Source organism: Oncorhynchus kisutch, linkage group LG30 (assembly GCF_002021735.2).
Source record: "Oncorhynchus kisutch isolate 150728-3 linkage group LG30, Okis_V2, whole genome shotgun sequence".
Taxonomy (NCBI): Eukaryota; Metazoa; Chordata; class Actinopteri; order Salmoniformes; family Salmonidae; genus Oncorhynchus; species Oncorhynchus kisutch.
The window spans coordinates 7,426,185-7,453,753 of NC_034203.2; the positions used below are offsets into that span (position 1 = coordinate 7,426,185).

A 27,569-nucleotide genomic window follows, 5' to 3' on the forward strand; every position below is an offset into this window, starting at 1 on the left:
TTTTGATAATGAATACCTCCCTACGCATGTAAGAGAACCAGACATGCTGTATGTAAATAAAGTGGATTTTGTGCCGTTCATTTGCAAATGTGAAACTACACGGATCAAGTAGCAAGGAAGTCAAAGAAATTGGCCATCATTGTGGCTGCGGCAGGAAAGTATCTGGGGCATCAGGAATTCACAGCGGAAGAGTTGGGTGATATGCAACGGAAGATGTGTGCCCCCCCCCCCCCCCCCCCATCAGACATGGATCATTCATTTTAACAGTAGAGGCAAGGAGAATATTGAGGGACTTTCTGGTAGTCAGTATGAGTATTTTATCCACATATTTTTTGTCTTTTGTGATCTTTTATTTTAATCCCGAACAGTAGGTGGCAGCAATACAACTTTAAGATGTAGTCCGTTGTAAAACCCTAACGAATATAATTTTTGCTATCGCGATACTACCCGTACGTGAACACACGTCAGACGAGCAGTGTTGGAGGATCATGGCGGAGCGCAGGAGGCATAAGAAACGGATCCAGGTAAAGTCATTTTAACGCTAACTGGCAGAAGATAATATTTGGTTTGATATATTACAGAGTTGAAAACCGTTCTCATTTCGGACATGGCAATATGTATACGTTTCAGCAAAAGGCTAGTTTTATATGAAGGGAATCTTGCTGGTGAATCGATGCAGTTGATTGGCGAAAAGCTGCTAGTAGCAGGTAGCTAGCTAACGTTAGCTTGCTAGCCACTGAAATATTTTATTTTGCAGGAAGTAATGTTCTATGTAGACCGTTATCTGTAACCCGAATATTTCACTGTGTCAGGGTATCACAGAAACCAGGGGTGTAGTTTCGATTTCCGTTGCAAAACGTTTTGAACGAATTTATTGGGCAAATTCAGGTACGTCCCCCCCGTTACGTTTACTCTGTATGCTTCCGTTTTTCATCGGAAACATACTAATGAATACACCTCATGTATTGAACGCTCGCGCAAAACACGTAACCTACTTAACATCTTTTAGCGAAACTCGGTATCTTACTAGCTACCATCACCAATGACCGTAGCTAGCTGACTAAAAGCAGGCAAAGTTGCGGTTTTAACCAAATGTGCAGGCGTGTTTGAGTGTTTTGGTATGCATAAATACTGTTTAGCAAGCCAGTACATCCTCATTCATTAATGTTTGATGGCTGCACGAAAATAGCCAATTTCTAATTTTCCAATCGATGCCGTAACTTAACGTAGATAGTATCAGGATTTATTTTGAGATGTATTGGTCATTTGCTCAAATTGCAATACTTTTACCAGCAAGACTTGACAAGTGTACTGTGGGGGGTGAGTCCCTCTCAATTTTGTTTGAGACAAACTCATAACATGCTTCAACGCGACAAACCTGATGATGACGATAAAATACCACACAAACCTGATGATGACTATGAAATACCTCACTGCAGTGCTAAGATTACAAGCAAAATTTCATAAAATTGCAGCCCCATATCTCATTTATTTATGGCAGTTTTCTCCTGAAAGAACAGGACATGTCGTTATTATGCAACAGCTAGAATGCTATCAATTCCTTTACCACCGGTTTGCGTGCTCTCTCACTCATGGTATGGTAATAATATTCAGGAATAACTGCTTGTAATGTTGCTTTACCATGATGAGTGAAGTGAACGTAAAGCGAGCATAGCCAAAACAAACACACACGGTGATTTATTTGACATACAGTGAGCAAAAGCTGCACGGGGCTTTAATAACATGTATTAAATAATGTTATTAAAAATAAATTGACTCAGCCGCAAATGTATACCTGGATGCACATGTATCAACTTTGAAACATGGCTTCCTTTGTTTGTTGGGCTAATGGCTATGCTAATCTGGCTTCTATCTGATTATCCTCACCTGATTGTTCAGATTTGGACCTTTATTTATGTGGTCTGATAGACTTTTGTTTGGCTAGCTAGCAGGCAGATTACTGGGACTTGGCCAAGACGTTGGCTAGGGTTAGGCGGTATCCAGATTTTCATATCGTCATACCGTTTCTGTACCATACCAAGGTACATAGTATTACTGAATATGCACACAAGCGGAGCTATAAAAATAACGTGTGTGTATATATATATATATATATAGTACCAGTCAAAAGTTTGGACACATACTCATTCAAAGGTTTTGCTTTATTTGTACTATTTTCTACATTGTAGAATAATAGTGAAGACACCAAATCTATGTAATAACACATGAAATCATGTAGTAACCAAAAAAGTGTTAAACCCCTTAGAGCTACCCCCCTACTTTTTTCAATTCCCGCCTGAAGACATACCCAAATCTAACTGCCTGTAGCTCTGGCCCAGAAACAAGGATATGCATATTCTTGGTACCATTTGAAAGAAAACACTCTGAAGTTTGTGAAAATGTTAATTGAATGTAGGAGAATATAACACAATAGGTCTGGTTTAGATAATACAATGAAAAAAAACATATGTTTTTTTCTTATTGTTGTATCATCATCTTTAAAATGAACAAGATAAAACAAACATTCAGATAGGATGATGGGGACAATTTCAGTGAAAAACATAAGAGGACCAGTACTTGTGCAAAGTTTCAGAATGATAACTTCCAAAATGAGTGTGCTTATGTGACATTTATCATGAAGTCACCCAGGTGTCCCACACAAGTAGCCCAAATGTGGCCAAATTGGTGAAGTTATACATTTTGAAACAAGTAAATATAATGTATTCTAACATTATTTACAAAATAATATGGGTAACTATTTACACACTTTCAATATTTGGAAGACCCTCAGTCCTCTATCAAATCTAATTTATTTATATGGCCCTTCGTACATCAGCTAATATCTCAGAAACCCAGCCTAAAACCCCAAACAGCAAGCAATGCAGGTGTAGAAGCACAGTGGCTAGGAACAACTCCCTAGAAAGGAAGAAACCTAGAGAGGAACCAGGCTGTGAGGGGTGGCCAGTCCTCTTCTGGCTGTGCCGGGTGGAGATTGTAACAGAACATGGCCGAGATTTTCAAACGTTCATAGATGACCAGCAGGGTCAAATAATAATAATCACAGTAGTTGTAGAGGATGCAACAGGACAGCACCTCTAGAGTAAATATGAACAGTTTAGGGTTCCATTGCCGCAGGCTGAACAGTTGAAACTGGAACAGCAGCCAGGCCAGGTGGACTGGGGATAGCAAGGAGTCATCATGCCAGGTAGTCCTGACGCATGGTCCTAGGGCTCAGGTCCTCCGAGAGAGAGAAATAAAACTTCAATAGCGAATTACTCTCTTTACGCTGGAGTTTACGACATCGGTTGGTCTTCCAACACACAACCATTGCATATTGCATCTTTTTGCCCCATTCTCAAAACCCATTGGAGGAGAAGGTCAGAGAGGAGGGACCTCTGGCTTTCTCATCCAATAGGTTTTGAGAAGGGAGAAATTTTCCTGCTATGTGATCAGTAACGTTACCTTCTCTGGTGGCTGTGTCATCACTCACTGCACTTAACAAACTTTGTTCCTGATTTGGAATTTGGAATGCAACTCGGTAAGCATCCTGTGTTTGCAATAATGCTGCGGTTTATTGTTAAGAAGTGAAGTATAGTACCTGTCAAGTTTGGACACGTACTCATTCCAGGGTTTTTTACCATTCTCCATTGTAGAATAATAGTGAAGACATCAAAACAAAAATAACACATGGCATCAAATCAAAATATATTTTATATTCTTGAAAGTAGCTACACTTTGCCTTCACTCTTTTCCTACAGTCTTGAAGGAGTTCCCTCATATGCTGTGCACTTGTTGGCTGCTTTATCTTCACTCGGCGATCCAACTCATCCCAAACCATCACAATTGGGTTGAGGTCGGGTGATTGTGGAGGCCAGGCCATCTGCTGCAGCGCTCCATCATTCTCCTTCTTGGTCAAATAGCCCTTACACAGCCTGGAGTAGAGGTCGACCGATTAATCGGAATGGACGATTAATTAGGGCCTATTTCAAGTTTTCATAACAATCGGAAATCGGTATTTTTGGACACCGATTTGGCCGAATTAAAAATAAAAATATAGATTTTTTTACACCTTTATTTAACGAGGCAAGTCAGTTAAGAACACATTCTTATTTTCAATGACGGCCTAGGAATAGTGGGTTAACTGCCTTGTTCAGGGGCAGAACGACAGATTTTTACCATGTCAGCTCGGGGATTCAATCTTGCAACCTTACAGTTAACTAGTCCAATGCTCTAACCACCTGATTACATTGCACTCCACGAGGAGCCTGCCTGTTACGCGAATGCTAGCATTAAACTTATCTTATAAAATCAATCAATCATAATCACTAGTTAACTACACATGGTTGATGATATTACTAGTTTATCAAGCGTGTCCTGCGTTGCATATATGCGGTGCGTATTCGTGAAAAAGGACTGTCGTTGCTCCAACATGTACCTAACCATAAACATCAATGCCTTTCTTAAAATCAATAGACAGAAGTATGTATTTTTAAACCTACATATTTAGCTAAAAGAAATCTAGGTTAGCAGGCAATATTAACCAGGTGAAATTGTCACTTCTCTTGCTTTCATTGCACGCAGAGTCAGTGTATATGCAACAATTTGGGCCACCTAATTTGCCAGAATTTTACGTAATTATGACAACATTGAAGGTTGTGCAATGAACAAGAATATTTAGACTTATGGATGCCACCCGTTAGATAAAATACGGAACGGTTCCGTATTTCACTGAAAGAATAAACGTCTTGTTTTTGAGATGATAGTTTCCGGATTCGACCATATTAATGACCTAAGTCTCGTATTTCTGTGTGTTATTATGTTATAACTAAGTCTATGATTTGATAGAGCAGTCTGACTGAGCGGTGGTAGGCACCAGCAGGCTCGTAAGCATTCATTCAAACAGCACTTTCGTGCGTTTTGCCAGCAGCTGTTCACAATGCTTCAAGCATTGAGCTGTTTATGACTTCAAGCCTATCAACTCCCGAGATTAGGCTGGTGTAACCGATGTGAAATGTCTAGCTAGTTAGCGGGGTGCGCGCTAATAGCGTTTCAAACGTCACTCGCTCTGCGACTTGGAGTGGTTGTTCCCCTTGCTCTGCATGGGTAACGCTGTTTTGAGGGTGGCTGTTGTGGTTGTGTTCCTGGTTCGAGCCCAGGTAGGAGCGAGGACAGGGACGGAAGCTATACTGTTACACTGGCAATACTAAAGTGCCTATAAGAACATCCAATAGTCAAAGGTTAATGAAATACAAATGGTATAGAGAGAAATAGTCCTATAATTCCTATAACAACTACAACCTAAAACTTCTTACCTGGGAATATTGAAGACTCATGTTAAAAAGAACCACCAGCTTTCATATGTTCTCATGTTCTGAGCAAGGAACTTAAACGTTAGCTTTCTTACATGGCACACATTGCACTTTTACTTTCTTCTCCAACACTTTGTTTTTGCATTATTTAAACCAAATTGAACATGTTTTATTATTTATTTGAGGCTAAATTGAATTTATTGATGTATTATATTAAGTTAAAAGAAGTGTTAATTCAGTATTGTTGTAATTGTCATTATTACAAATAAATAAAGAAAATCATCCGATTAACCGGTATCGTCTTTTTTTGGTCCTCCAATTATCGGTATCGGCATTGAAAAATCATAATCGGTCGACCTCTAGCCTGGAGGTGTGTTGGGTCATTGTCCTGTTGAAAAACAAATGCAAACCAGATGGGATGGTGGGATACTGGTTAAGTTGCCTTGAATTCTAAATAAATCAGTGTCACCAGCAAAGCACCATCACACCTCCTCCATGCTTCACGGTGGGAACCACAGATGCAGAGATCTGTTCTCCTACTCTGTGTCTCGCAGCGGTTGGAACCAAACATCTCAAATTCAGACCCATCAGACCAAAGGACAGATTTCCACCAGTCTAATGTCCATTGTGAGTGTTTCTTGGCCCAAGCAAGGCTGTTCTTATTGGTTTCCTTTAGTAGTGGTTTCTTTGCAGGAATTTTACCATGGAGACCTGATTCTCATCTGAACAGTTGATGTTGAGATGTCTGTTACTTGAACACTGATGCATTTATTTGGGCTGCATTCTGAGGTGCAGTTAATTCTACTGAACTTATCCTCTGCTGCAGAGGTATCTCTGGGTTTTCCTTTCCTGTGGCGGTCCTCATGGGAGACAGTTTCATCATAGCGCTTGATGATGTCTTAAAGTAATGGACTGTTATTTCTCTTTGCTTATTTGTGCTGTTCTTGCCATAATATGGACTTGGTCTTTTACCAAATAGGGTTATGTTCTGTATACCACCCGTACCATGTCACAACACAACTGATTGGCTCAAAAGCATTCAGAAGGAAAGTTAATTCCACAAATTAACTTTTAACAAGGCACACCTGTTAATTGAAATGCATTCCAGGTGACTACCTCATGAAGTGTGTTGAGAAAAAGGCCACGAGTGTGCAAAGCGGTCATCAAGGCAAAGGGTGACTACTTTGAAGAATCTAAAATATATTTTGATTTGTTTAATACTTTTTTGGTTACTACATGATTTCATGTGTTATTTTGTTGTTTAGATGTCTTCGCTATTATTCTACAATGTATAAAATAATAAAATAAAGGCAAAACCCTGGAATGAGTAGGTGTGTCAACTTTTGACTGGTACTGTGTGTTTCAATAGCGCAAATTATTACACACACAATGTACGTTAGTTAGCAAGCATCTAAGTTGGCAATCTAACATTACCACCCCCAAATGGATAATTGTGTAAATTTCTCATATCGAAATGAATGACTGAGCACAGAATGCATTCTTACGAATCCTAAAAATAGAATATCAGACCAAGTCCAGAGTGTGATGTCCTATCAGAACGAGTTCTTCATCCAATATCACGCGTTCCCAAACCAGCCATTATCCTACCCAGCTGCTTCTCTCCGTCCGTTCGCATCTCCATCGGTTTTAAAATGTTATTTTGCCGCAATGGCGAGCTGAGGTGTGCAGACAGTGATGGGGTTCCTGTTTCTCTCAAGCCTATGTTTGTTATACTCTGGGTGTATTTGCATATATGCAACGTGGTGGAACAGGGCTGCAACCACAAACTTCCTCTGTGTAGGCCTACCGGCACTCACCTGCGCTGTCTAGACTGCCTCATTAATTACGGTTGTCACATTCTGTTGCATAATTCAACGTGTGTCAATAGCAGGATATCACCTGTGATATCCCAATACTACTCATTATCGTGATACTTGCTCTGGTATCACATCTTTAGTGAAATGTTGATATTGTGACAGCCTCATTCTGAAATGCAGTTTACACTTACGTTCCGCATGTTTCTGTGAAAAATCATTGTTACCTTTTTGGGCCCTCGCCAGCTTGCATATAACTCCAAACTAAGACTGTCTATAATGTTGACTAGATAGACAAGTAAGCGCTCTAACAATGGAAATACATGCCCTCAAAGATGGATCGCAGGCGGGAGGGGTCGAGATCAGATGGGACCATTCTAGCCAATGAAAGGGCAGATATTCGTGTGAACAGGCCATAGAGCTAGAGAACGCATATTTGGATGAGTGCCATTATAGTGTCCATTACGAAGCTTCTATTAGATTAAATAAGACTCGCGTAGCAAATGAGCAATTCTATTTTTTGTTGCCCAAATTCGACACTCATTGACCTCCATAAAAAAATCCTCACTTCGTGGGCATAATTTCGTGGATAGATTTTGGGATGAGTAAAACCTCTCGCTTCATCTCTTCCTCTTTGGTTCCACAAATGAGGATAATACAAAGAAGGAATCAACTGATTAGGGTGCAGGTGAGTCCAGTTAAGGTGTGCTGGGGAAGGAAGTCCCGACCCTGCAGGAACCTGGAAATGTATGCAACTGGTACTGGGTTGCGTGTGAGGAAGTGAGTGGGAGTTTCCTTCAACTTGACCTAAAGCCCACCCCTGCCCTGGGTTAACTGGCTGATCTGCTTCACTGGTCTGATATAGAAGTTATTTACTATGCTCTGTAGAAGTAGTGAAAGGACAACATTTAGGCCTACTTTATTTTGTGCCTTCCTCACGTGTCTGTGTGTGTGTGTGTAGGAGGTGAGCGAGCCCACCAAGGAGGAGAAGGCAGTGGCCAAGTTCCTCCGTTTCAACTGCCCCACCAAATCCACTAACATGATGGGCCATCGGGTGGACTACTTCATCGGTCAGTAAATATGTTTTCCATAAGCTTTTTTTGGTCGACATTTAGGAAGTTGGCATAGAAAATAGATGCGACTACTGCCTACTTGGTTGCGTTTCCATGTAACGATCTTGTCGATTTAAAACCAGCTGGACGTGATGAGCGCCACAAACACCCAGTGTCGCGAAAACCTAGCGTTGAATAAAAAGTAATGGTTGAAGTGTTTCCATTACCCATTTAGGCAAATTGCGCTTTAATAAATTGGCGACAGCCTGTATGCCCTCCCACCTATCTGTTTCATGTCTCAGGTATAGCCCGCGAAAACCAGCATGTATAGAATACAATAGACAAATATTTGCCTTAAGGTTACCGTGGCGATCTTGGGCACAGGGACTATGTGGTCTGCTTTAAACATTTAGGCATTACAGAGAGAGGTTGAAAATGTTGGAGGTCTTAGCGGGTTTTCTTAATGGCTTTGCCAACTTCCGTCTCTCTTGTCAGAACAGTTTGGGCTACACAATAGACTCTCACGAACACGTACATGTCGGTTGTTTTGCTCTAGGAAGCCCACAGGTCTCACAAGACTCGTCTGAAGGTCTCCCCGGTATCAGTTGAAAAAATTACTAGAAGTACAGTGCATTCAGAAAGTATTCAGACCCCTTCAATTTTTCAAAAATAGATTAATAATAAAAAAATACATCCTCATCAATCTACACACAATATCCTATATAGAAAAAGCAAAAACTGTTTTTTAGAAATTGTTGCAAATGTATTAAAAATAAACTGATACCTAAATAAGGTAAGTATTCAGACCCTTTGCTATGAGACTCTAAATTGAGCTCAGGCGCATCCAGTTTCCATTGATCATCCTTGATGTTTTTACAACTTGATTGGAGTCCACCTGTGGTAAATTCAATTGATTGGACATGATTTGGAAAGGCGCACCTTGTCTATATAAGGTCCCGCAGTTGACAGTGCATGTCACAGCAAAAACCATGTCGAAGCAATTGTCGGTAGACCTCAGAGACAGGATTGTGTTGATGCCAAGGTGCCAAAAAATGTCTACAGCATTGAAGGTCCCCAAGAACACAGTGGCCTCCTTCCTTCTTAAATGGTGGTTCAAAACGTTTTCCAACTCTTCCTAGAGCTGGCAACCCAGCCAAACTGAGCGATTAGGGGAGAAGTGCCTTGGTCAGAGAGCACTCCACTAATCAGGCTTTTATGGTAGAGTAGCCAGACGGAAGCCACTCCTCAGCAAAAAGCCCATGACCGCCCGCTTGGAGTTTGCCAAAAGGCACCTCAAGGGCTCTGGGCATGAGAAACAAGATTCTCTGCTCTGATGAAACCAAGATTGAGCACTTTGGCCTGAATGCCAAGCTTCATGTCTGGAGGAAACCAGGCACCGCTCATCACCTGGCCAATACCATCCCTACGGTGAAGCATGGTGGTGGCAGCATCGCGCTGTGGGGGTGTTTTTCAGCGGCAGGGACTGGGAGTCTAGTCAGGATCGAGGGCAAAGTACAGAGATCCTTGATGAAAACCTGCTCCAGAGCGCTCAGGACCTCAGCCTCGGGACCTGGAAATAGCTGTGCAGTGACGGTCCCCATCCAACCTGACATAGCTTGAGAGGATATGCAGAGAATAATGGGAGAAACTCTCCAAATACAGGTATGCCAAGCTTGTAGCGCAATACCCAAGAAGACTCGAGGCTGTAATCGCTGCCAAAGGTGCTTCAACAAGTACTGAGTAAAGGGTCTGAATACTTATGTAAATGTTATTTCAGTTTTTATTTCTAATAAATTAGCAAAACATTCTAAAAACCTGTTTTTGCTTTGTCATTATGGGGGTATTGTGTGTAGATTGAGGGGGGGGGGGCAATTTAATCCATTTTAGAATAAGGCTGTAATGTAAGAAAATGTGGAAAAAGTCAAAGGATCTGAATACTTTCCGAATGCACTGTTTTATATATTTTATATGACATACATGAGTTTTTGTTAACTAGTGAATAGTAGCCTACAGAAAAGTCCAATCAATCAAATGTATTTATAAAGCCCTTCTTACATCAGCAGATGTCACAAAGTGCTGTACAGAAACCCATGCTAAAACCCCAAACAGCAAGCAATGCAGGTGTAGAAGCATGGTGGCTAGGAAAAACTCCCTAGGAAGAAACCCAGAGAGGAACCAGGCTATGAGGGGTGGCCAGTACACTTCTGGCTGTGCCGGGTGGAGATTATAACAGAACATGGCCAAGATGTTTCTGATATTTCTGAATGTTCTTCGCCCAGCATACACCCCTCCAACCAGACATGCTCTATCTACTCATTTGCTGGATGCAGAGTTCAACAGAGTTCAAGTGAAGGTTAAGCAAATCATAGAGAAAGCAGACTGTATTGCAATCATCTCTGATGGGTGGTCAAATGTTTGTGGGCAAGGAATAATGAACTACATCTCCACCCCTCAACCAGTATTCTACAAGAGCACAGACACACTGGTCTCTACATTGCAGATGAGTTGAAGGCAGTCATCAATGACCTTGGACCACAGAAGGTATTTGCACTGGTGACAGACAATGCTGTGAACATCGAGGCTGCTTTTTCTAAAGTGGAGGGATCTTACCCTCACATCACACTCATTAGCAGCGCTGCTCATGCATTGAATCTGCTCCTCAAGGACGTCATGGCACTGAAAACAATGGATACACTCTACAAGAGAGCCAAGGAAATGGTTAGGCGTGTGAAGTGTCATCAAGTTATAGCAGCAATCTACCTCATCAAGCAGAGTGAGAAGAATAAGAGCACCGCATTGAAGCTGCCCAGCAACACCTGTTTTGGTGGTGTTGTCATCGTGTTTGACAGTTTCCTGGAGGGAAAGGAGTCTCTCCAATAAATGGCCATATCACAGTCTGCCGATATGGACAGCCCCATCAAGAGGATCCTCCTGGATCTTGTATTTTGGGAGAGCGTGGTAAGCCGCCTGAAGCTCCGGAAACCTATAGCAGTAGCCTTTGCAGGGATTGAGGGTGACAATCGCATCCTGTCTGATGTTCAGATTCTGCTTGTAAGAGAATATAAGAGAATAAATCTGTACTGCCCTGCCCACTTCACTGTTGCTCCAGTTCTGAAATACATCAAAAAGCGTGAAGACTTCTGCCTGAAGCCCTTACACGCCGCAGCGTACATGTTGGACCCCAAGTATGCTGGCAAGAGCATCCTGTCTGGTGCAGAGATCAACAAGGCCTATGGTGTCATCACTACCGTGTCTCGCCACCTTGGCCTGGCTGAGGGCAAGGTTCTTGGCAGTCTGGCGAAGGACACTTCCAAGCAAGGGCATTGGGATGGACATGCAATATGGCAGTCATGCTAACATATCTCATCAGCCACCTGATGGAAGGGACTTTGTGGATCTGAGGCTCTTTCCCCTGTTGCCTCCATCATCCTCCAAATCCCACCAACATCAGCCGCCTCAGTGCGCAACTGGTCCTTGTTTGGGAACACACACACCAAAGCATGCACCAGGCTGACCAATACAAGGGTTGAAAAATTGGTGGCCATCCGGGCAAATTTGAGGCTTTTTTGAGCCTGACAACGAAGTCATCCTCAACAAGGTTGGAAAGTGACAGTGAAGATGAGGCCTCAGTCTGTTCAAGAGGTGGACATTGAGGCGGTCCAGGGAGAAGCCTGAGAGGAAGACAACCCAAGCTTTAGTTTCCAGACTATCATTTTACAGATGATAGTCTGTTTTTGGGGAGATGCGATGGGGTCATTGGGGATCATTCAATATTCCCTTTTGTTGTTCAGTAAAATCATCCCATGTGAATAGTCAACTCATTTAATTAAAGTTCAATTCGTAACTAAATTGTTTTGTTTTTTATTGGTATTGGAAGGATTTAATCATTTGCAATTGTCTACTCACAAGGTAAAAGGTTAATGTTTCTGTCTCCATGTAATATGGTAAATATATCCAATACAAAAAACATATACATTTAAATGATATTAATTGCATATATTCCCGTTAATTCCCATATACTCCCGTTAATTCCCACAAAGTTTCCACCTGAATATTCCTCAAAATGTTCATCCCTAGTGTCCACATACTTTTGGTCAGTCTGTTTCCTCCTAATTAAGGAGAGGCATGATCTATTTATATAAAAGAAGCCTACTTTTAAATCTCATCATAACTAGCTAATTTGTTTTGGGGTTTTTTAAACATCAAATTATTGTAAATTAAAAAGCACATATATGTAGGTGGAACCTGCTCTATGAAAGAACCATCCAATGCATAAATGGGTAAGCCATCTGAAATATTTCTACAAGAATTAGACAAGAACAGCATACATTTATTTTTTCCCACATTAAGTACTAATTTGTAAAACAAGAAGGGCTTTCTGCAGGGCGACAAAATTGGTAGGGGCAATAGAGTACATAAATGTAATCTACATATAGATGAATGTTACACTTTTTGCAGATAGACCAATATTATTTATAATATAAATAGTAAAGAGGGCAGGTCCCAAAATTGACTCCTGCGGGACACCTTTAGTAATATCGAGGTGACTTGACACCATCAGAAAGCTCACATTGTGTCCTTTCTGACAGATGGCTCCCAAACCACTTGCAAGACACCTGGTCGAGGCCCATTTCAGACAACCTTTGAATGAGTAGGGGATGGTTGACAGTATTGAAGGCATTGGATAGGTCTATAAATATGGCAACATAGTGATTCTTATGATCTAAGCAATTTAATGTCATTTAAGACTGACACAGTGCTATGTCCAGTTCTAAAAACCAGACTGGTACACATTAAGAATATCATTTGAAGTTAAAAAGTTCTTAGCTGAGAGTTTGCAAGTGATTCCAATATTTTTGCAGGATAGTTTAGAAATTTGGGTGGTAGATGTCTAGGTCAGAAGCCTCTCAACCTTTTGTAAAAAGGGAGGACATGTAACCCCTTCCAGATATTATGGATTGCACCAGAGGCAATTGTTAAATAAAAAATGCGGGTCAAAGGTTCTACAAATATCTATTTGAATGAGGCAAAATGGTTAAGCAAAGCACCACAAATGTGGTCTATTTAGTCTGTTATATGGGACCAGAGGCTGTCTTAACCAATTTGAGGCCTCTCAGATACACAATTCAAGAGGTATGTTCACTTTGCTTTTCTGAACAGAGTAAGACATCTATTTCTTGAATATCTGAAGGACTGCCTTTGAAGTAGAATGTCAGTCTAGCCTTGGCCCAAGCTAAGTTTTTTTTTTCATGAAATCTTTCAGGCCAGTCATGTGTGAACCAAGGGTTATAGCGGTCTTTTACCCTTAATCTCTTATGGGGCATGCTTATCTGCATCAGAGTTAAACAGAGAGGTAAAACATTTCAGGGCCTGTTCCGAATCGGAGATAGAGGACAACACACCCTCCCGACCATGTCATACAGGAAATGTTGGTCATTGAAATGTCTCTTTGTAATAATGCATGGACACAATTTTAGATCGCTTAGTATCTTTAATTCAGGCAATGGGACAATGGTCACTGAGCTCGTTAAGCAAAGACTCCATTGGCTGTATACTTTTATAAGGGGTGTTTGTCAGAATGATTTCCAAAAGAGTAGATTTTTCATGGTGTTTTTAAGTTGGGGCGGGTTGGTTTAGTTATCAGTTGAGTTAATTTAGTTCAGTACAAATAGATTTTTGTCTGTCTGATACCGGCATCAACCAATCCAGGTTAAGATCACTTAATGTTAATCATTCAGATTCAGCGTAGTTAGACAGCAAGTCAGACAATTTGCTAAGATCTATTGGGAAGGGCGATAAATTGCCACTAATGTTAGTTGGGCACGAATACCCAGGCCTACATTTAGGACAAGATATTAAAATTGTTTGTGGACTGAGGTGGATGTACACACCGCAACATGCAAGTTGTTCTTTATGAATATGGTGACACCCACACCTCTGTCAGATCTATAAACATTGTATCCATTACAGAGACACATCAGCGCCCGGCACAGACTTTAACCAAGTATCAGTAGTTATCTAAATGTCTGGGTTAGTTTGAAAAGCCAGAATTACAATAAGATCTATTTTCAAAATCAAACTTGACATTTACATGAATCAGTTCATGGCCTCAGCTGTGGGATTTCAGATCAGACCGTCTCCAACACAAACATGCAATAATCAGTAGGTAACCCTCTACACTAAAAACATTAGGAACACCTGCTCTTTCCATGACAGATTGAACCAATGAATCCAGGTGACAGCTATGATCCCTTATTGATAAATCCACTTCAGTCAGTGTAGATGAATGGGGGAGGCAGGTTAAAGAAGGATTTTTAAGCCTGGACATGGATTGTCTATCTGCCATTCAGAGGGCGAATGGACAAGACAAAATATTTTAAGTGCCTTTGAACAGGGTCTGGTAGGAGGTGCCAGGCGCACCGGTTTGAGAGTCAAGAACTGCACCCCTGCTGGGCTTTTCACACTTAACAGTTTCTCCTGTTTATCACAAATGGTCCACCACCCAAAGGGCATTCAGCCAACTTCACACAACTGTGGGAAGCATGGGCCAGCATCCCTGTGGAAGGTTTTCGACACCCTGTAGTCTTATGCGCCAATGAATTGAGGCTGTTCTGAGAGTAAAAGGGGGTGCAACTCAATATTCGTAAGGTGTTCCTAATGTTTTGTACATTCAAGCCATGGGTTTAGATACAAGATGGCTTAGAACTGTGCCATGTGGTCTGCCTCAAATGAAGATGTGGATGAATACAATATTCAATGAGGGTTACTTGTTTTTGCCAAAGACTGATATCCAAGCACATTTTAGTACCTTTTCAATGTTAGCCCCATAGCAGAGCTGCTGCTCTCAGTAAATGTTGTTTGCACAGTTGTGGGTTAAATGTCTGTGTGAGCTTCTGTATCTGTTGGAGAGTAGTTTTTGTACACATCATATCCCCAGGGGCCAGGATTTCAGAATGTTCACCCAGAACAAAATAATTGTTTTCAGTGAGCCTATGCCCCCCCACCTTGCTTTTGGATGAGTCTTGACGACAAAACTAGACCAAAGCTCTATATACCACATCACATGCTACAACCAAGATATTGTCTATGATCCCACAACAATTGTTTGGAATATTTAATCATTGTCTCTTTATAAACAGAATTGAGACAACAAAGGATACTTTTGACCTGGATTGAGCCTTCTGATAACTGGTCCCACACATCAGCGTTTGACATGGCATGATAGCCATTGAGCTTCAACACTCCGTATCTCCATGTCTGTATGTTTGAACATGTTATCGGTTTCCCCATGTCAGCCTCCAAGGCAGTAGACTCTCTGCTGGACTCCAAGTGGGCCAAGGCCAAGAAGGGAGAGGAGGCTGTGTTCACCACCAGAGACTCTGTGGTGGACTACTGCAATAGGTGGGACCTGCAAATTAACGCTTTGAATGATCATTATATGGAAAATACCTTCAACAACATACCACACCAGACTAACTACCATCACTACCACTGTATACTAGACTAACTAATATCACTACCACGCTACACCACACTTACTACCACATTGACTATACACTTCACTATTTACCGTTAACTACCACCCTACCCTGACTAGCTAACGACAACTTTACACTAGACTAACTATCTACCACACTGTTTCTGCTCTCCTTGTTCAGGCTGCTGAAGAAACAGTTCTTCCACCGCGCTCTGAAAGTCATGAAGAAGAAGCCAGAGAAGGACATCAAGAAAGAGAAAGAGAAAGAAAAAGAGAAGGCTAAGGGCGACAGCGGCAAGGAGGAGGAGAAGAAGGGGAAGAAAGAGAAGAAGGATGCCAAGGATGCCGAGGCTTCAGATGCAAAGAAGGAGAAGAGTGTAAGTAAATTCTGTGAATATGTAGGCCATATGCATGTTATAAGTAGACCACTAAAGCAGTCTCATCATAGACATGGATCAGTCATATTTCTATAAAGACCATGGATCTGATCTTGCAGTCTATTTTTGTTCAGGATGATAGCCCCGGAATGCCAAAGAAGAAGAAAGATGCCAAGAAGAAGTTCAAACTGGAGCCTCATGAGGACCAGCTGTTCCTGGATGGGAATGAGGTGAGTTGGAACACAGGGTAACCTTAGAAAACAGGTTAGGTTAGGGAAATATGAAGGCAAGAATTTCTGGAAAAGTGAGCATGTTTCAGTTGACATGTAGATGAGAAACCTCTTTAGCCAGAGGTATTTGTAATATCCGCTTTGAAGGAAGGGGAAAGGGGGATACCTAGTCAGTTGTCCAACAATGTATTCAGCCGAAATGTGTCTTCTGCATTTAACCCAACCCCTCTGAATCAGAGAAATTGTACAGTTTGAGCGTTTTCGTATGTACAGTTTAGTCGGAAGTTTACATACACCTTAGCCAAATACATTTAAACTCAGTTTTTCACCATTCCTAACATTTAATCCCAGTAAAAATTCCTTGTCTTAGGTCAGTTAGGATCCCCACTTTATTTTAAGAATGTGAAATGTCAGAATGATAGTAGAGACAGTGATTTATTTCAGCTTGTATTTCTTTCATCACATTCCCAGTGGGTCACACGTTAACATACTCTCAATTAGTATTTGGTAGCATTGCCTTTAAATGGTTTAACTTGGGTCAAATGTTTTGGGTAGCCTTCCACAAGCTTCCCACAATAAGTTGGGTGAATTTTGGCCCATTCCTCCTGACATAGCTGGTGTAACTGAGTTAGGTTTGTAGGCCTCCTTGCTCGCACACACTTTTTCAGTTCTGCCCACACATTTTCTATGGGATTGAGGTCAGGACTTTGTGATGGCCACTCCAATACCTTGACTTTGTTGTCCTTAAGCCATTTTGCCACAACTTTGGAAGTTTGCTTGGTTTCGTTGTCCATTTGGAAGACCCATAGGCGGCCAAGCTTTAACTTCCTGCCTGATGTCTTGAGATCAAATCAAATGTATTTATATAGCCCTTTGTACATCAGCTGATATCTCAAAGTGCTGTACAGAAACCCAGCCTAAAACCCCAAACAGCAAGCAATGCAGGTGTAGAAGCACGGTTGAGATGTTGTTTTAATATATCCACATAATTTTATTTTCTCATGAAGCCATCTATTTTGTGCACCAGCCCCTCCTGCAGCAAAGCACTCCCACAACATGATGCTGCCACCCCGTGCTTCACAGTTGGGATGGTGTTCTTTGGCTTGCAAGCCTCCCCCTTTTTCCTTCAAACATAACGACAGTCATTATGGCCCAAAAGTTCCATTTTTGTTTCATTAGACCAGAGGACATTTCTCCAAAAAGTGCAATCTTTGTCCCCATGTGAAATTGCAAACTGTAGTCTGGCTTTTCTTTTATGGCGGTTTGGAGCAGTGGCTTCTTCCTTGCTGAGCGGCCATTCAGGTTATGTCGATATAGGACTCGTTTTACTGTGGATATAGATACCTTTGTACCTGTTTCCTCCAGCATCCTTTGCTGTTGTTCTGGGATTGATTTCCACTTTTCGCACCAAAGTACGTTCATCTCCAGGAGACAGAACGCGTCTCCTTCCTGAGCGGTATGACTGTTGCGTGGTCCCATGGTGTTTATACTTGCGTACTATTGTTTGTACAGATGAACGTGGTACCTTCAGGTGTTTATAAATTGCTCCCAAGGATGAACCAGACTTGTGGAGGTCTACAGTTTTTTTTCCTGATGTCTTTGCTGATTTCTTTTGATTTTCCCATGATGTCAAGCAAAGAGCCACTGAGTTTGAAGGTAGGCCTTGAAATACATCCACATGTACACCTCCAATTGACTCAAATTATGTCAATTAGCCTATTATCAGAAGCTTCTAAAGCCATGACATCATTTTCTGGAATTTTCCAAGCTGTTTAAAGGCACAGTCAACTTAGTGTATGTCAACTTCTGACCCACTGGAATTGTGATACAGTGAATTATAAGTGAAATAATCTGTCTGTAAACAATTGTTGGAAAAATTACTTGTCATGCACAAGGTAATGTCCTCACCGAATTGCCAAACTATAGTTTGTTAACAATAAATTTGTGGTGGTTGAAAAACAAGTTTTAATGACTCCAACCTAAGTGCATGTAAACTTCCGACTTCAACTGTGCATGAATTCAGCACTTTGGTGTTCGTGTTTCCATGTGGCATTTGAGAGAATTCCAAGAAAAAAGGTTATTTCACAAAATAACTGTGAGGGTGCACTTTACGAGACAAATTCTCCATGACATGTCATGATAAGACCCAAATTCTTTGCGGCGTCAGTTTGCCAGGCTAGCTTGTTTCCATATGATGGCAGATGGTTCAATGTGACATGCGCTGACTACACCATGTAATATCTGAAAATGGTGAATTGTGGTGCATTCAGATTTTCTTTCCCAAATAAACAAATATTTAAGGTGAAATGTAAAATTGACATTTACTCCACTTCCCAGGTGTTTGTTTGGATCTATGATCCGGTCCATTTTAAAACCTTTGCTATGGGACTGATTCTGGGTGAGTGGCATTGTAGTGTTAATTACCCAGAATATTTCATTTTGTTGACATTTTTTTAACTACCTGATTAAACAGTCATTCACACAAATGACTGAACTGCAACTGAATTGGTGAAGAAGAGAATAACAATGGTTATTTTGCACTCTACTAAGGCGTGTCTGTCTCTGTGTTTGTAGTAATTGCAGTGATTGCGGCCACTCTTTTCCCACTGTGGCCGGCTGAGATGCGTGTGGGTGTGTACTACCTGAGCGTGGCAGCAGGCTGTTTCGTGGCCAGTATACTGCTGTTAGCTGTTGGTAAGTGACAGAAAGAAAACACGCCTTTGAGGGGGGGGAGATTGGGCCTCAGCAGTTTCTCTTGTCAGTCACTCAATTAACCCATTTCAGCAGCAAAAAAAACAACATTTTGGATTCGTATTCACAGAATTCTCCAGTGTAAAAATTTACTCGCCTGAACTCATGCAATTCACTTTGAACCAAAACCACACCCATCATATTTCCCAGCAAGCTCTATTGCAGGTAGATGTTTTTATTGTTTCAATATCTGTTTGTGTTGACTGATGTAATTAATTAATCTTGTGCTACTCAAATATAAGGACCGAGTGTCTGCGGGTTTTCATTCCAGCCTTGATTGAACAACATTCCGCTTAATGCCCCCAACAGGCTAAGGCAGACTCTTGACTGCACGAGCCAATGAGCCCCCACCCGCATCAAAGTTGCCCATCCCTGCTCTAGACACTCGTGTACTCCCTGAAAAGATTGGTTAGTTTCAATCAATATGGTACTTTCAACATGTTCTCCTAATATGCTAGGTAGAATAAATCACAATCACACCTATCCAACCCTTTAATTAAATTCCAATAAAAAAATTGTTTTTTGTTCTTTACCCTTTTAATAGTTGATCTGGGCCCAATGGAACTTAGTGGAACCGACACCGTTTTAAGTACTTTACAGAAATGAAAAGCATAGATGATCACAATATCCGTCTAAAATATCATTCACAGTTTATGCCTTGACAACAAAAAAACATTACATACAATAAGGCACCGTTGGCAGAATTAAATGGATGCAGTCAATGCATGATTAACAAAATTCACCCATAAATCGTTAAGTAGTCTAAATATTGCTAACAGGTTGTAAATCACACCTAGTATATTGTCTGCTGCCTTCAGTCATTCAGGGGATGAACTGTTTCGCCCAATCTTTTGGTTAAAAACGGAGGTGATTGGGAGTCAACACAATCATATGCATTAACACTATATTTTATCTACAGTGCCTTCAGAAAGTATTCATACCCCTTTACATTTTGTTGTTACAACAAAATTCAAAATTGATTCAAGATGATTTCTCACCCATTACACAAATTACCCCATAATGACAAAATGAAAACATGATTTTAGTTATTTTTTTGCAAATGTATTGAAAATGAAATGCCTCATTTATACAAGTGTTCACACCCTTGAGTCAATACATGTTACAATCACCTTTGGCAGTGATTACAGCTGTGAGTCTTTCTGGGTAAGTCTCGAAGAGCTTTGCAGACTTGGATTGTAAATATTTGCCCATTTATTATTTTCAACATTCTTCAAGCTCTGTCAAATTGGTTGTTGATCATTGCAAGAGAACCATTTTCAGGTTTTGCCGTAGATTTAAGTCAAAACTGTAACTCGGACACTCAGGAATATTCATTGTCTTCTTGGTAGGCAACTCCAGTGTAGATTTGGTCATGCGTTTTTGGTTATTGTCCTGCTGAAACGTGAATTAATCTCCCAATGTCTGGTGGAAAGCCGACTGAACCAGTTTTTCCTCTAGGATTTTGCCTGTGCTTAGTTCTATTCCGTTTCTTTTTTTATCCTGAAACTCGCCGATCCGTAACGATTACAAGCATACTGATAACATGATGCAGCCACCGCTATGCTTGAAAATATGGAGAGTGGTACTCAGTAATGTGTTGTATTAGATTTGCCCCAAACACAACTATTTGTATTCAGAACAAAACGTGAATTTCTTTGCCACATTTTTTGCAGTATTACTTTAGTGCTTTATTGCAATCGGGATGCATGTTTTTGGAATAGTTTTATTCTGTACAGGCTTCCTTTCACTCTGTCAATTAGGTTATTATTGTGGAGTGAACTACAATGTTGTTGATCCATCCTCAGTTTTCTTCTATCTCAGCCATTTAAACCCTGTAACTGTTTTAACGTCACCATTGGCCTCATGGTGAAATCCCTGAGTGGTTTTCTTCCTCTCTTGAGCTAGGAAGGACGGCAGTATCTTTGTAGTGACTGGGTGTATTGATACAAAGTGTAGTTAATAACTTCACCATACTCAAAGGGATGTTCATAGTTTTTTTTGTTTTTTGTACCCATCTATCAATAGGTCCCCTTCTTTGCAAGGCTTTGGTAAAACATCCCTGGTGTTTGTGGTTGAATCTGTGTTTGAAATTCGCTGCTCAACTGAGGGACCTTACAGATAATTGTACTGGATGTGTGGGGTACAGAGATGAGGTCATTCAAAAATTATGTTAAAGCCTGTTACTGAGTGAGTCCATGCAACTTATTATGTGTTTTGTTCAGCAAATGTTTATTATTGGAAGTTGTTAGGCTTGCCATAACAAAGGGGATGAATACTTATACTCATTTTCATTTGTAATTCATTTTTTGAAAAACATAATTCCACTTTGACATTATCGCTATTTAATCCATTTTAAATTCAGGCTGTAACAACAATGTGAAACACGTCAAAGGGTGTGAATACTTTCTGAAGGCACTGTATTTACGCTAACTTTTGTGATATATATATATATATATATGTATATGTAGATATTTAATAAAAAATCATCCATTTCCAGCTACAATAGTCATTTACGACATTAACAATGTCTACACTGTATTTCTGATCAATTTGATGTTATTTTAATGGACCAAAAATTTGCTTTTCTTTCAAAAACAAGGACGTTTCTAAGTGACCCCAAACTTTTGAATAGTAGTGTACACACAAGTGTGGACAACCCTTGACAGGTGTAAAATTGAGCACACAGGCATCAAATATCCATAGACAAACATTGGCAGTAAAATGGCCTTACTGAAGGGCCTAGTGACTTTCAACGTGGCACCGTCATAGGATGCCACCTTTCCAACAAGTCAGTTCGTCAAGTTTCTGCCCTGCTAGAGCTGCCCCGGTCAACTGTAAGTGCTGTTATTGTTAAGTGGAAATGTCTAGGAGCAACACCGGCTCAGCTGTGAAGTGGTAGGCCTCACAAGCTCACAGAAAGGGAACGCTGAGTCCTGTAGTGCGTAAAAATAGTTTGTCCTCGGTTGCAACACTCATTACCGAGTTCCATAATTCCTCTGGAAGCAACGTCGGCACAAAAACTGTTAGTTGAAATTGAAATTCATGAAATTGTTTTTTATGGCCGTGTAGCCGCACACAAGCCTGAGATCACAATGCCAAGCGTTGGCTGTAGGGGTGTAAAGCTCGCCACCTTTGGACTCTGGAGCAGTGGAAACGCGTTCCCTGGAGTGCTGAATCACGCTTCACCATCTGTCAGTCCAACGGACTAATCTGGATTTGGTGGATGCCAGGAGAACGTTACCTGCCTCAGTGCATAGTGCCAACTGTAAAGTTTGGTGGAGGAGGAATAATGGTCTGGGAGTGTTTTTCATGATTCGGGCTAGGCCCCTTAGTTCCAGTGAAGGGAAATCTTGACGCTAAGCATACAATGACATTCTAGACAATTCCAACTTTGTGGCTACAGTTTGGGGAAGGCCTTTCCTGTTTCAGCATGACAATGCCCCCGTGCACAAAGTGAGGTTCATACAGAAATGGTTTGTTGAGATCTGTGTGGAAGAACTTGACTGGCTGGCTCAGAGCCCTAACCTCAACCTTATGGAACACATTTGGGATGGCTGACTGCAAAACAGGCATAATCGCCCACATCAGTGCTGGACCTCTCTAATGCTCTTGTGGCTGAATGGAAGCAAGTTCCGCAGCAATGTTCTAACGTCTAGTGGAAAGCCTTCCCAGAAGAGTGGAGGCTGTTATAGCAGCAAAGATGGGACCAACTCTATATTAATGCCCATGGTTTTGGATTGAGATGTTCGATGAGTAGGTGTCCACATACTTTTGGTAATGTAGTGTATATTATCAACCATATTGCTGCAAATATTGAGGCGGCTTATTCTCATGCTTACCCTATAATAATGCACTAAATTGTAGATTTGGCAAGTCATTGCGCATGTTACACATTATATACACACGCATATCGTTCTGAAGTTATCGGCGGTCACAAAAAGACCGATAAACATCTTGATTCTGTTTAGCGGAGGTCTTCTGTGAACAAAGGCAAATGATCTAACTTCTCGCTTAGCTATTGTACGAGTGGCCTGAGACAGTCGGTAAATAACGAGCGTTTTTAAGTGCAACTTCAGTAACAATGATTTTGGGGAACAGCTCGGAGATTTAGAAAGGTTCTTGCAACGAAGTTAGCCCTAAGATGCTTTTGGGAAACCCAGCCCTGGTAAGTTTACCACTTGTTTACCCTAGTCAAAACTGGTAACAATGCACCAAAGTTGACGTCATAGGACTTCATTACCTCCCCTCAGAACCAATGATGTTACTTCCAGGCTTTTACCTTAACATTACAATGCCATTTGACATGGTTTTTGTTTGTCTCCCATCAGCTCGCTGCATCCTGTTCCTGATCATCTGGCTGGTGACGGGCGGTCGCCACCACTTCTGGTTCCTGCCCAACCTGACTGCCGACGTGGGCTTCATCGACTCCTTCCGCCCGCTCTACACGCACGAGTACAAGGGCCCACGGGGCTACAGCAAGAAGAGCCCGGACAAGACGGAAGGCAAATCCACCGATGCAGACGCAGCCAAGGCCCAGAAGTCGGATAGCGAGGAGAAGGGTGATGGTGGGGAGGAAGAGGAGGAAGGAGAGGTGGAACAAGAAGATGAGGGCACAGCGCCGAAAGGGACGGAAGAAAGCGAGGTGACTGAGGCGGCGGGGACGTTGACGAGCGCCGCCGAGCGCCACTCAGACACGGACAGCGACCGCCGGGAGGACGAGGGCTCGCAGCACAGCAACGGAAACGACTTTGAGATGATCACCCGCGAAGAGCTGGAGCAGCACACGGAAGGGGAAGGACAGGGGGAAAGAGGAGTGGAGGAGAAGGGAGACGATGAGGCAAAGCCCTTGTCTGTTCAAACATAAACATTATCACTACCACCACCTCCTTCTCCTCCTCTGAAGGATCTCCTCCAGGTCCTCTCTCAACCTCGCTGAGGAGACACCTCCCCATCTTGTCTGCTCCGATCTTCCACTAACTATACTGTACCACGTCTGTCTTGGTATTGACACCGGTGAAACGAAGCAAACGGCTATGACAATGGAAAAGAGAAGAGAAAAAAAAAACGCCTTATTGTGGTTCTGAAATTATTTCAACTGAGAAATGCAAACTAACTTAACAGATGTGCTTGTCTGAGGAAGTTGTCACGATTGTTCTCCCCGATGTTTTCCCAATTTTTTGGTACTTATGTTATGACTTTATCCCATATCATCCTAGTTCAGAAAGACTCATCTGCTCTACATGTTATGTGTACAATGGTCCCTTGTATGTCTTGTTTTTGTACGTGAGGCAAAGATTTTAGTCAATCTCCACAGATGAGGGAATTATAGATCAATGGAATCCTTGTTTTGCCAGGATAAATACTGCCATCTTCTCTACCTGTCCCTCAAATCCTGACTTGTGGTCTTATGAAAGATGTGTGATTGGTACAATCAAAGTAAAGTTAAGCCCAGTGTTGTGTCCAGTAGGCACGTTTTCCCTACTCAAACCAAACCTTTCCTTTGGACCATTGTCACACAACTGGGTCAAGTGTCCTAGCAGCGGCAACTGGCCCTCTGTACACAGTTCAGCTCTTGTATTTGGACTAAAGCCAGAATCTGATCTCTCGTAGGCAGCCATCACGTTACAATTGACCAACCGCTGGCTGCGCCAATATAACTAATCTGGATGGACCAGAATCTGTAGTTTCTCCCCCAGCCTTGTTTTTTTTGCAGTGCTTTCTATTTTCAATGAGAAATGCTTGTTTGTATGGTTGATAATGATCATTGTGCAGTTCTGCACACACATAAAATCAGAGTTTCGCAAGAGTCATGTCCATTACATAAGAGTAGTGTCCATGAGCAGTGGCACTCATTTTAAGTGTAAAACTGATCATCTAAAATATTCCTTACTAGAATAACTTTATTTGAGGCCACACATGTGCAGGCAGCAAAGATAGAATGGGAAAACGGTTTGAGGTTTGTATGCACCATTTAGAAGGAGGCGTCAAAATGAAATAGTGCCAAACACGTAAATTGTTGTTGCAATGCATGCTGTTTTCATACGAGAAGACATGTCAAAAGTGTCAGCAAGGGATTTTGGTACAATTACTCTTTTTTTTAAAACTAGTGTCAAATTCCTAACCTTTTGAATGCAGAGCAGTATAGGAGCCAGGGCATTGGTTTGTAGACTTCGATCTCATTCTCTCTTCAGTTCTATTTAAGCCATGCAAAGCAGACAGTGTACTTAATACTATTATAACAAACTATCGTATAATGAAGATGGTAGGCTTGTTGTCAGTTCAACTCGGATGCCCATCCTTTCATGATTGCGTTTGTTGTGTTGCCTTCATTGGTATTCTAGTCAAGCTAACAGATGACGATGAAGACCCCTGTGAATGCATGGAGACTCGATTTGAAACCAAACGGGGTCGTGGTCCAATTCTACTCAATTGTTGCAATACGTGGGCTGTGGTCCAAGACTGTCCATTCGTACGGTCACATTTTTTACTCATAGTGAGGATAAAATAGATAAATGTATCATTTATATAATGATATCTATTGATATATCAAGTGTATGTATGTGTGTGTGTGTGTGTGTGTATATATATACATACATACATACATACATACATACATACATACATGCATACACACACACAAACTTAGTCTGAGAAATTCTGAACCTACTTTGTTCAACCTGAACAGAAACATTTTTGTTTAGGTTTTTGGTATCAAGACTTATTTTCATAATTTATTTGTATTTTTATTCAACTTTTTTTGCTATAATTTTGACCTCTAATAGGCATATTGTCAAGAGTGTACTGTACTCATTATTGGGTACCTTCAAACACTAGAAATGTGGATTATGTTATGTGTGGATCAGATGGGCTACCTAATTTTGTTTTATTTTCTATTGATCGATTTTACACTGTCATTTCTTTGAATGTGTGAAGAGTAATGTAGCTAGTTTGTCCATTTGGCTACTTACTGTAAGTCATGTAAGAATAGTGAATGATTAACTAGTGGTTGAGAAACTCATTGGCAGTGGTTTGCATAACATTTATATTGCTCTTCCACACAAAATGTTCTGAGTGGAATGTTCTCGACAGATCGACCCAATGTAGTCGACTGAGGAGTATCTTCGAGACACTCATATCACACTATTTTGTAGTGCCGTCTTGTTCCTGGAACTATGCTGGATGTGTAACCAGACAGGCGGCAGTACATCTCTGTTCAGGCTCACTAGTGTGAAAAGGGGTACAAGTACTCAGTCTTGCTTTCCTCTTCAAAGAGCATGTTAACCTCCGATTTTTAGGCCTCCAGCTGGTTTCTTCATCGACGTGTTTCCCTGAACTCTTCTCAACAGCGTGTAGCTCTTCTACAGGACACGTATACTACTAACAACTGCACAGCGTGTAGCTCTTCTACAGGACACGTATACTACTAACAACTGCACAGCGTGTAGCTCTTCTACAGGACACGTATACTACTAACAACTGCACATCGTGTAGCTTTTTTTGTCTTTTTCTAAGTATGTTTGTTTTAATTGCTTTTCTGTTTCCTGATGTCTTCTGGAAAGCGAGGTGCCAGTAGGTGTATTATGAATTTGGGCTTTTTCATGAAAATCTCTAATTGTTCTTTTGAGTGTTCTTCGTGCCCAGTCTGTTGTATATTGTAGTATTAAACTATGCTGCTTTTCCCCCATCAAAATACATGTTCTATCTGGTCAAAATGTCTTTAGTCATGTAGTTGTCCATATTTGGATCAATATCAGAGAGACTGTCTGTTGCAATATTGGAATATAATTTAATTGTATATCTGTATCTTATCATTGCAATAAATATAGAACGCAATTGAGTTTCCTGGCTTATTTGTATTAATTGTTAGTGCATGAAATTATGCATTTAAAAAAAAGTTTTTCATCTGCAGGTAACCCCAGGCTTCGAAAGAGCTCGCCAAAACTCGACTTGAAGTTAAGTACCTTCTCAAGTCGAAAAGCAGTACCTTCTCAAGTCGAAAAGCAGTACCTTCTCAAGTCGAAAAGCAGCTATCCCGTAATATTTGCATCGCTGTGACGAACCAGAGATATGGCTTGAAAACATACCTCAATCCAGGGATGAAAGGTGTCATTTGCTGCTGGGTTAATTATATCATTAGAAGATTGAAATTCTGTTAGTTTTTAATTAAAGGTCCAATGCAGCCAGTTTTCTCATTATCAAATTATTTCTGGTAACAATGAAGTACCTTACTGCGATTTGTTTTAAATTAAAATGGTAAAAAACAATAGCTTCTTAGCAAACACCAATTTCTCAAGCAATAATTTTGCTAGGACTGTCTGACAGTGGTTTGAGTGGGGAGGGGAAAATGGAAAACTAGCTGTTATTGGCAGAGTGGTTTGGAACTCTTTCTTATTGGTGTATTTACTAGTTTTACTGCCTGGTGATGTACCCAGGCAGACCAAAACAGGCTTAAAATTCAATCTGTCTTAATTCCCTTTTAGTGTAAGCTGTATCATAAAAAAAATAACATTTTTAAATCCACAGTATTATTCCAACTTCAGTGTGGAAATATATAAAACA

The 27,569-nt window shown here is 41.1% G+C and overlaps 1 protein-coding gene across 1 annotated transcript; it reads left to right on the plus strand.

The window, feature by feature from the left end:
* The first annotated feature begins 444 nt into the window (after window positions 1-444).
* On the plus strand, window positions 445-26,847 carry LOC109874672 (translocation protein SEC62). The gene is made up of 8 exons (XM_020466689.2): window positions 445-524; window positions 8,085-8,193; window positions 15,471-15,576; window positions 15,834-16,029; window positions 16,164-16,259; window positions 18,597-18,657; window positions 18,834-18,953; window positions 23,339-26,847. The coding sequence occupies exons 1-8, from the start codon at window positions 489-491 to the stop codon at window positions 23,872-23,874; spliced, it is 1,260 nt and encodes a 419-aa protein (XP_020322278.1). The 5' UTR covers window positions 445-488; the 3' UTR covers window positions 23,875-26,847.
* Window positions 26,848-27,569: the final 722 nt, after the last annotated feature.